The 11,608-nt window shown below is 31.2% G+C and overlaps 2 protein-coding genes and 1 non-coding gene across 3 annotated transcripts; all 3 read left to right on the top strand.

Moving 5' to 3' along the window:
• Positions 1 to 5,564: 5,564 nt before the first annotated feature.
• Positions 5,565 to 6,448, top strand: ASCRUDRAFT_78256 (uncharacterized protein; the record flags this gene model as incomplete). Its single annotated transcript, XM_020194189.1, has 1 exon — positions 5,565 to 6,448. A coding segment is annotated over exon 1 (599 nt), but the record flags the coding sequence as incomplete, so codon positions are not given.
• Positions 6,449 to 9,270: 2,822 nt separating this feature from the next.
• ASCRUDRAFT_t173 lies at positions 9,271 to 9,342 on the top strand. Its single transcript has one exon. It is a non-coding gene; the product is annotated as a tRNA-Asp (tRNA).
• Positions 9,343 to 10,167: 825 nt separating this feature from the next.
• ATP4 (F1F0 ATP synthase subunit 4) lies at positions 10,168 to 11,002 on the top strand (the record flags this gene model as incomplete). Its single annotated transcript, XM_020188653.1, has 2 exons — positions 10,168 to 10,250; positions 10,372 to 11,002. The coding sequence occupies 2 exons, from the start codon at positions 10,168 to 10,170 to the stop codon at positions 11,000 to 11,002; spliced, it is 714 nt and encodes a 237-aa protein (XP_020044256.1).
• Positions 11,003 to 11,608: the final 606 nt, after the last annotated feature.

Genomic DNA, 11,608 nt, shown 5'->3' with positions numbered 1-11,608 from the left:
CACTTTCTTTTCAAATCTGTAAAAATCTAAGATTTTAGTAAGAATTCCACATTATACTATTATTGTTGTTGTTTCCTCTTTTTTTTTTTTTTTTTGTTTCATTTCATTCTGTACATAAATGGAGCATGAACAATAGGCTCGATCATTAGCTTGGTAAAATCAAGATGCTTGCTAGTAGCAATTTGGGATTTCTTTTTCGAATCAAATTGATTCAAAACTTTCCAAATTAATAGCCTGATTCAGAAGATAGTGAAATTCTGTTTTCAAATCAGGATATCATATAATACTGTGTTGAATTGGATTAGTTGCGCAGTACTATTGAAGCAAAAGTTTATAATAATGTGGTAACTGTGGTAGAATAGAGCAGGAAGTTTCCTCATATAAGTATAGTTTTATAGCTTTGTAAATTTTGGTCATTATCGGTCCTAAAAATTTCTGGGAGTGTATCAATTATTTTAATTCGAGAGAAGTTGAGAGAGTAATTCGGTTCAAAAGTTGTGAAGCCCATTTAAAGAAGTCTTTTATGCTTATTCCTTTCCGCATCAGCTAATCGTGGCTTAGGTCGAATTCAGTACGAGCTGGAAGCGTAACTCAAACCAATCACAAGCGGGAACAAAATGAGTGGATGTAGCAAAAATGTGGGCTAAAGCAATGCCATTTTGGGAAAAGTAGATATATTCAGACTCACATTTTTGTTGACAGATTGGGTATAAATTGTCACAAAGGTGGTGCTGCGGTTTCTATCCATATGTTTTTTCAGCTGTCTTTGATGCCTGACAGTTTATTTACCAAAGCTGAGGTCGTAGTAAACATCTCATATTGTTAATGGAGTCTTGAAAATGCCAGCTGCCCCTTTGGCCTAAAATTCGTAAATGTAGTCACACTCATTGCAAATGCACAAAACCAAGTGTTGAGATGTTGTTAATGGTTTCTCTGCGGCTTTCAATGATACAAAAAGTTGCTCATTTTTTGTGCTTCACTCAAGTTATTCGAAGTGTTTAACTAAATTCTCAGCGGTTCAAGGGTCAAATGGCTCGGTGGCCCCAGTTGTGGAGTGGCACAACGTATTTGCTGGAATTTATGAATGCATCTGGATATTAGCTGAACTCTAATGAGACGAATTTGGCGTCGTAGGATGGAATATACAGCAAGGACAAAATATATCACAATGCTGGCCATTTCCCATAGTTGATCCCACGTGACTATTACGGCTCTGATTGGATGCAGTTATTCTGATCCCACTAAGAAAGACATGTTTCTAGCTTTTACACTTTTTGCATATACTTCTATGCAAAGGATCTCATGGTTTCGCTGATCTAACATATCTATTTTTATCTTGTTATTAATGGATGAGTACTAATAAATTTAGACTGCTCGTTGACAACATTATGCTGTCTATTACTACTTCTATTATTAGCAATTTGTGTTTAAACTCCTTCCATTGAATAATCGAACAACTCTACAACATTTCTGTTATTACTGTTACTCTCCCGGTTTCTCAAACTTAATTCTGCAATTGTGGATATCAATACCACTTTGATTTTGAAACTCCAACATGAATTCTTTCTATTGTTCTCAATGCCCAATACAAGCTGGAAGCTATAAATGATCTCTCTCACACCAATTTAAATTTCAGGCCAATGTTATCATAGCAGTACTATTGCACGATATTTGCTGAAAATAGGTCTGTTGTTTCTATTATATTTGTTCCACTTTTACTGCCAATTGCTGTTTAAACCACACATCATAGTGGTTATGATTCTGCAATTATTTTTTTTGCTTATTCTATTCAGTGTAATTTTTTTTCAAAATTAAACCTCATTTCTTTTTTTTAAATCATTTGAATTTTGGCACTATTTGGAGTCTTTTTAGAATTATTTATCAATGTCATAATTATTTTGATTACATTAATAGAATTAGTTTAAGTTGTATTTGAAAATGGTTTTGCATTGAACTTGGGTTGTTCTGTTTAATTTATTTTTTTTCTTTGAATTTTAGGCATTGTTTTTCAAATAAATTATTTTTTTTCTACAAAATCATTACCTTCTAGTGTTTTTTTGTTGTAGTTGTTGCTGGTGAAAACCCTGTTTTAACTTAGAGATTTTGATATTTTGATATTGAAATTGGTAAAGGTTGTATGAAACTTTTGTTATCCTGTTTTATCAACAAAATGTCATTCTTTAAAAAATGCAGTTGTGATTTCATTTTTGAAAAATCAAGTTTATTAAAATCAAGTTTTGGAGGCATTTTTGATAAGGGGAACAACATAGAATAAATTAAATAAAAAGCGAAATTAAATCATCATTAATTAATTGAATAGTTACAAATTAATGGTAATTACTATTCGATGGATATATTAGATAGATTATTATATAAATTAATATTTAGCGCTGAGAAAGGTATTGATATAGATTTTAATGATGTTGTGTAGCAACCAAAATGGTATATAAGAAATAATTCTTCTTTTAAAGATTTAGTTATAATGAAGGGTTTTTTTGTCATTGGATATACTACCCTTAGTGTATTTGTCAACCTCGACCAAAGCAGAGAGTTTGATTGTTTTAAAAGCAGCATTAAGATATAGTTATATGTCTTTCAATAATAGCTAAAAGTATGTCTATTGAAATAGCTTAGCAATTATAAAAGATTATAAATTTATATATTCATTGTTTGAAAAAACTATAGCTGCTATTATGATATAAAAAAATATGAATCTCAAACCATGGAACCGTTCCATTTTCATTGTCAATTAGTTTATGCACTTATCATAACAGCAAAAATTAATAATAGGAATAACAACTATACCCAGAAGACAAAATATTGGAGAAATATCCTTGTTATCTTTAATTGTTCAACTGGTTATATCTATCTGAAAACATGTTTGATTATTCTACATTCACAAAGATTGTAATGGGTGTTATTTAAAAAAGAAAATTATTCTGTCAATAATAATGCATTAAAACAATTTTCATGGACCAAGAACATTTTGTTTGCAAAATGGAGATCCTTTGCATAGAAGTATATGCAAAAAGTGTAAAAGCTAGAAACATGTCTTTCTTAGTGGGATCAGAATAACTGCATCCAATCAGAGCCGTAATAGTCACGTGGGATCAACTATGGGAAATGGCCAGCATTGTGATATATTTTGTCCTTGCTGTATATTCCATCCTACGACGCCAAATTCGTCTCATTAGAGTTCAGCTAATATCCAGATGCATTCATAAATTCCAGCAAATACGTTGTGCCACTCCACAACTGGGGCCACCGAGCCATTTGACCCTTGAACCGCTGAGAATTTAGTTAAACACTTCGAATAACTTGAGTGAAGCACAAAAAATGAGCAACTTTTTGTATCATTGAAAGCCGCAGAGAAACCATTAACAACATCTCAACACTTGGTTTTGTGCATTTGCAATGAGTGTGACTACATTTACGAATTTTAGGCCAAAGGGGCAGCTGGCATTTTCAAGACTCCATTAACAATATGAGATGTTTACTACGACCTCAGCTTTGGTAAATAAACTGTCAGGCATCAAAGACAGCTGAAAAAACATATGGATAGAAACCGCAGCACCACCTTTGTGACAATTTATACCCAATCTGTCAACAAAAATGTGAGTCTGAATATATCTACTTTTCCCAAAATGGCATTGCTTTAGCCCACATTTTTGCTACATCCACTCATTTTGTTCCCGCTTGTGATTGGTTTGAGTTACGCTTCCAGCTCGTACTGAATTCGACCTAAGCCACGATTAGCTGATGCGGAAAGGAATAAGCATAAAAGACTTCTTTAAATGGGCTTCACAACTTTTGAACCGAATTACTCTCTCAACTTCTCTCGAATTAAAATAATTGATACACTCCCAGAAATTTTTAGGACCGATAATGACCAAAATTTACAAAGCTATAAAACTATACTTATATGAGGAAACTTCCTGCTCTATTCTACCACAGTTACCACATTATTATAAACTTTTGCTTCAATAGTACTGCGCAACTAATCCAATTCAACACAGTATTATATGATATCCTGATTTGAAAACAGAATTTCACTATCTTCTGAATCAGGCTATTAATTTGGAAAGTTTTGAATCAATTTGATTCGAAAAAGAAATCCCAAATTGCTACTAGCAAGCATCTTGATTTTACCAAGCTAATGATCGAGCCTATTGTTCATGCTCCATTTATGTACAGAATGAAATGAAACAAAAAAAAAAAAAAAAAGAGGAAACAACAACAATAATAGTATAATGTGGAATTCTTACTAAAATCTTAGATTTTTACAGATTTGAAAAGAAAGTGATAATTTTATTTCTTTTTTATTTTAATTGCAAGAGTAATAGCAAATGAGAGGGCCAAAGTCTTTCAAAAGTGAATGCTTTTGTTTTTGCTTTTGTTGAATTTGAATTTGAATTTGATTCGAATCCTCCATTACTGGAATAGTTAATAATAGATTTTAATAGATTTTAATAGGTCTTTTGTGCGCACTGATCAGTGTGAACCCGCTAATTTGGTCCCTACTCCAAATGACTATAAAAAGACAAAAAGTAAAATTTGGGCAGTACCATCTCTACATTACTATCTTCATTTTGTTCTTTATCTTTTAACTTCAAAAAATAACCCCAACTGTTAAACATTTATTTCAAGAAGCATGTTAGCATCTATCTCGCAAATAGTGCAAATAGTGGCAAAAGAAAAATGAAGGAGTCAGTCTTCTTTTGGCTAATATTGGCTAATATTGGCCAATACTAACTATGAATTAATAACTGAACTGACTTCACATAGTGATTTTACAGCACAAAGTAACAAAAGAAACAAAAGAAACCAAACTAATGAATGAAAGTTCCTGAATCAGACGCAGCATTGGTGTTTCTTTTATATTCCTTTTTATGAGTTGATCCACATCCCGTAATCTGTTCAGCTTCCTACCAAGAGATGATCCAACAATAGAAACATCTGTAATAATAGTAATAGGCATGGCTATATTGATAGTAGCGAGAACAATACTATCGGCCACAACAACAATAATACCAATTGCATTGATACAACGTGCAATAAAAACAGGATTGGTTAATGGATTCAATTGTTTATTTGTCTTCAGTCTGATTAGATCCTATCACTTAATATATACTTGACATTTATCACCTAAAAAGCTCAGCTCTGGCCAAATTATTAACAAGTACTTTCACCAATAGTATTTCCTGGAGCCAATTTGCTAGATTAACTGTGTCTTGCAAATATTTCTTTAGCCAACCATCCCAATATTACATTATCATTCCAAACTTTAAATTTAATCATTAGGACTGTGGAAATGGTGGAGAATAATACACTCATATTTTTGGTTTGTCATTGCAGGAACTTTTAAAAATAATTAATCTCGATAATATTTCATTTTATGTTGTTGAGACTTGGGGTTATTTTTTCAACGTATAGTTATTTTTAACATTTGGTTTGTTTTTGACTTTCTTTTCTTTGTCAAGTAAATTTGTATAAATTGAGTAGGTATCGTTCTTAACTTATTAGTCCTTATTTTTTCTTTTTTCAACATCAAGATATTAAAGCAATCACAATCATATATACCTCCTTTATTTTAATCAAACTTACAATCTAATTTATAAACTTCTTTATTTCTTAAAAAATGATGAAAACACAAGTTCTTTACTTAATTATTTCATTGCTCGTTGCCGCTCAAGCGATCCCAGTTCCTCAAGCAGAGGCATTAGCTGAGGCAGTTGAACCTGAAGTTGAACCTGAAACCGATTTAATCGTTGAAGAAGATTTGAAAAAACGTAGCGATAATGGTAATGACAACGGTAATGTTAATGGTAATGCCAACGGTCCCGGTGGCTGGAACGGAAATTACAATGGTAACCAGAATGGTAATTATAATGGTGGATGGTACTCTTATAACAATGGTAACTCCAACGGTAATCAAAATGGTAACGAGAATGGTGCTGGTGGTAACAATGGTAATGTTAATGGAAATGAAAATGGAAACTACAATGGTGGTTGGGTTTCTTATTACAATGGTAACAATAATGGTAACTCTAACGGTAATGCCAATGGTGCTGGTGGAAGCAATGGTAACAGCAATGGTAACTCTAATGGTAATTCTAATGGTGGCTATTGGGGCTATTCAGGATACAATGGTAACAATAATGGTAACCAAAACGGTAACCAAAATGGTGCTGGAGGTAACAACGGTAATGGAAATGGTAACAGCAATGGTAATGGTAATTAGACTTGCTAACTTTCTAAGTGTAATTTCCATCAAATAGTTCAAGGTTATCCTTACCTATTCAGCAATTAATGATATCTCTTATTTTAAGGCCAGCTTATTCTTTATACCTTTTGCATCCTTCTTGTTCCAATTATTTTATTGGTAGAAAATTTTACTTCAAATATTAATTCTTGTTTTTGAAGTTGAAATTTTTGAATTAGTTCTTTGCTAACTTTAAAACTTTTTAAATTTTTCTTTTAGTTTTACTGTAATTAATATTTAATTTTACTTTTAATTAACGTTGTAGTAATCAAATGAGTATGGAAATACTTTTTGAATTATTTAAACTTAGAAAAAATGATCAAAATAGCTGTAGCTCAAAACTTCAAGAAAATCACTGTAACAGCAAAAACGTTCTTCAAACCATTCAATGCAATTGATATTATGGGACTAATCAAAAGTTACCAAATTACTTTTACAGTTTTGTTGCTTCAAAATTCTATATCCCACTCTCATTTTGAAAAGTCAAGTTAGATATGTTTCGATTAATAGTTTGGTTTAAATTTCCTCTGATCATTGAGCTCAATTAAAGAAATGGACATGAAACCAGATTGCTTATGGATTAAACTTTGCCACAATGTGGCACACTTTATTATATTACAAATACAGCATTTACGAAAGCTGAGCCTTGACAATAGTGCACTGAGGTGATGCAACAATGCACAACGCACGTCCATGCCGCACTTGTTGCATTTTAAATCGAGTGTCGGAAAAATGCTCTATTTAAATTTTCTTTTCATTGCATTTCTTAAATACACAAATCTAATAATTGCCAGAAAAGTTCAATTGATATTAACAGAGCAAGTATTCACTCCTCTAATAGACTCGCTTTTTATTAACTAATAAACAAATAACAAATTGCAGCACTTAGTTTTTATTTAATTCAGTTTTGTTAATCCTCGAAACAGAACATATTACAGCTACATCAAAAGATATGAGGTAAAATTAACAATGCTCAAAATTAATATAATCGTTTGTATAGTATTGCTATACATTGGTTGGAATCTTGAAGCCTGGAATTATCTGTGATATCTAGATATATGGAAAAGTGAGATAAGCCGAAAATTATAGAATACTTTAGTATTATGCGGGTCATTTAATTGAAACTAGTCTGTAAATTAGATTTTTAATTGGCTTGGGAAATTAAAAACTTTAAAGTTTGTGTTTTTTTGACCTGAGCATAACCACCTAATATATTTTTTCTCATATACTTCTGAATATTTCCTAATGTTTTTTGATCTTTTAATAATCATATTGTTCAACCTGCAGACAAATTTGGTAATTAATTTTATAATAATAATTGCGTTTTTGCTCAAAAGAGCAAACATAATTCTTACATTATTCGATATGTTGACTGGCAAAAATCATCATGTTTGTTTCACTTTTGTTTGTGTTCTGAAACAATACTGTAAAAAATATTAGTTGATATAAACTAAATAAAACCAAGTGAATGGCAAGTATTGAGCAGAACATATAATACTTTTGGCAAATAAATTACAATCGCAAAATTCTCAACAATAAAACAAATGAAATGTATCAAATCTGTAAAAAATATAAAGAACTATATAGTAACTGCATCTAAAAATACTTTTTAAAGCAAAATTATGAAGATTTAATTAGACCAAACAATAATATCTGATTTTTATCAGAAATAAATAAAATAATTTCATATTTTAGTTTTAAATTTTGGAAATAATTTTTATTTTTTTTAATCAAGATTTTCGCTTTTTCAATTTCAATGGGCTTGAATTAGAACTGGCTTTCACCAAGTTCCTCAAATAATTTTTCCATTGAGTCCAAATTTTTTTTGGCTAGTTCCGATAACACTTTATAAAAACCAGTGTTGTTATACACTCGCTTCATGACTTTCAATAATTTTTTTTTGTTTTCTGTCCTTTTATTTTTGATTCTTTTTGCTTTCATAATTTTGCGACATTGGATTTATAGAGCTATCATTTCATTGCAAGGAACTTGATTTGGAGAGATTTCAAGCTCCATAGTTGATGACGATTTTTTGTTAGAGTTTCGTTCAGCCTCATCTTAAAGCATCTGGTTAAATTCTCGTAGCAACTTCTCAAGTTTGGCAGTGTTTGCAGCAACCTGATCCTCAGAAAAATCTTTTTGACCAGATTCGGTTAATTGAGGCATGTCCCAAAAGTAATAGCGACAACAATTTAACAATTAAAAAATTGATTTAAAATTTGAATTTAATGAAACAAACAAAATAATCATTTGCAAAAAATTCAGAAACGTGCAAAAAAACAATTTTGAGTTCCTTCTTAATTAAACAGCAATATTGATACAATGTGTTTATCCGCAATTCCTGTATTCAAAGGCGGAATAATATATATTGCTTTGAAATCAATTTACAACCATTTTTATGATTCTATTTGCATCTAACTAAATGATTTCAGGTCTTTAACAACAGCAATCTACGTACATAGATATATAGTGTAGACATTGCTGATACAAAAATCAAAAAGTTGTTTTTGTTTTAATATATTACAATTATTTTTTTTTAAAAAACTAAGAACACACCTATTGGGGTTCTTGCACGGTGTTGTTTATTAGTTGGTATATAAAACTACAAAAACTGTCCCTGTAATTTTACCATGAATGTGAGAAAACCCTAGAGGGAAGAAAACTCACATCAAGGACGAATAAATTTAGGTAAGAAATTGATGTTATATCGTGTTTATTTTATAAATTTCCATGCATGGGTAACAAAAACATATAGTTTCTGTAGGCCCTCTTTTTTTCCTAGGTAGTGTATGATTGCAGCGTCAACAGGAACGGTTAACACTGTGCTTTTATTCTCGCTTCAATGTTAAGTGGGCATTAAAATATGTAATGACTGATTGTAGGATTATCGAAGAAACAAGGGCATTGATTAATTATTACAATGCCAGAGTTCTCTCAAAAAATTTACTAAATTTTAAATCCAAAGGTATTGAAAATATTTTTCAGATAAACTCTGAATCTTAGCAGTCTCCGTGATAGTTTAGTGGCTAGAATTACCGCTTGTCGCGTGGTAGACCGGGGTTCAATTCCCCGTCGCGGAGGTTTTCTTTTTGCTGCTACAACGTTGTTTTTCTTTGCCAGCTGAACATATATAAATCTCTACAACTTTCATAAATACTACCTGTGTTTTTCTTCTACGGTTTAGTGCACATCTACCGCCTATTGGAGTGGCAATTTATATTCTATCAATTTATTCTTTACTCACGAAAATGTCTAGAGGTCATCAAAAGGAGCAAGCTCGTGAAAGAAACGCCAAAAAAGGTGGAAACTCCAAAAATAAAAAAAGTGGAGATCCTCAAAAAAGAAAAGAAGAAGACAAGGAAAAGGCATTAGCAGCCAGAGCTGAAAGGGCTGCCAAAAAAATTGCTAAGGATGAAAAAAAATCCAAAAAATGAACAATTTCTCATTTGTGATGGTCAATCTATCAATGAATACTATATACTGCTGTAAATGTTTTCAACGTCAACACGTTGTCTGCCCGGTTTAGTTATGTGGAATGTTTTGTTAGTTTTGTCTCTTTATTTATTTGTTTTTTACTGATTGCATTTACAACTATATAGCCATGACGTTTCTGATAACGTTCCAAATACATTAGCATCCACTTTTTACGTCTCTAACCATTTGCTCTGTTCCTTTTTGCTTCATCTCATCTATCAAAATAAGACCATCCACACAGGTGGCGTCGTGGTCAGATGATACTACACGTGAGCAATGCCGGCCAATCACAGCGCTTTTGAAACTGCGAAAAAGCAAATCGTTCACCCTGTGAATTTGTTCAATATCTATATATTGGGTCTAGTATTACTTAGAATCAGCACTACTTCTTTTCAATTTACTGATAACGGTTGCTAAAGCGTTTTTTAGAAATGAGCTTAAGAATCTTGTCCACTAGAGCTATTAAACCAGCTTCAAAATTAGCTGCAACCCAATTATCTTTACGTTCCATTCCGTATGTTTCTTTATTTTTCACATTCAATTCAATTTCGATTTATCTATCTGCTTCATTTTTTATCTACTTTAATTTCACCTGGTCCAACAATGTTTTCCTTTTTCTAACAATGTCTTTTTAGAATTGGTGTTCGTCATTATTCAGCTCCTGTTGAACCAAAAGCAAAAGCCTCTTCCATTATCGATTCTTTACCAGGAAATGGAATTTTAAGTAAAACTGGAATCTTAGCTACTGGAATTGCTGGTTCTGTTTATGCAATTTCTTCCGGTTTTTATGTTGTTAATGAAGAAACTTTGTTAGTTATATCCTTTGGTGGTGTCTGTATATTAGTCTCAAAACTATTGGCTCCATTGTATACCGATTTTGCTAAAGACCGTATTGCCAAAATCACTTCAATTTTAAATAACTCAAAATTAAAACACATTGATTCAATCAACTCAAGAATTGACGAGGTATCCAAATTAAAAGATATCAAACCAATCACTAATGCTTTATTTGATGTCTCAAAGGAAACCCTTGAATTAGAGAAAAATAACTTTGAATTAAAACAAAAGATTAATATTTTAAATGAAGCAAAATCAGTTTTGGATTCATGGGTAAAATACGAAAACTCAATTAAATTATTGGAACATCAACAATTGTCCTCTTCAGTCATTAAGAGTGTCTCTTCAAAATTAGACGATAAGACTTTTCAAAATCAAATCTTGTCTCAAAGTGTTCAAGAAGTTGAAAAAATTTTTGCAAGTCATTAAATTATATATAAAATGAATTGATATACAAATAATATCGAGATTTTTATTCAGCTGAATTCAGTTACATTCAATTGATTTTTCCCATATATACTTTAAAAATAAATTAAATATTCCATTTTATATTAAATCTGTTGCTTTTATCGATCTAGTAGCTCCTAGAGAAATTATTTCTAGAATATTTCTTCATCTTCCAAGTTTAGCTTTTAGAAAACATACTTAGCACGTGCTATATATTGTATTATAATGTATATATATGCATAACACGCATATATATGCATACTCTTTGGTTTTATTGAAATCTTTTTTTTTGTTGATTTCAAATCTTTCTTCCAATAATTGTTGGTTTTATCTTTTGAAGAGCTACTTAAATATTTTTATTAACTTTCCTTCTGAATAGTTATTCATTGATTCAATTCTTTTTATTTCCATTTTATATCTTATCACTTCTTAACAATGGCAACCTCTTACTCAGTGGATTCGACTAGATCTTACATGAATGCAATGAACCATATGATTAATTCATTAGATGTCTTGATTCCAAACAACTCTTATTCCTTTTCGTCTTCTAACATATCTTCTGCCAAAAATTTTAACGAAAAACCATTA

The sequence above is a fragment of the Ascoidea rubescens genome (genome assembly GCF_001661345.1).
Source record: "Ascoidea rubescens DSM 1968 unplaced genomic scaffold ASCRUscaffold_23, whole genome shotgun sequence".
NCBI classification, from domain to species: domain Eukaryota; kingdom Fungi; phylum Ascomycota; class Saccharomycetes; order Ascoideales; family Ascoideaceae; genus Ascoidea; species Ascoidea rubescens.
The sequence above is the reverse complement of the archived record's forward strand: the minus strand, read 5'-3'. Positions and strand labels throughout refer to the sequence as shown.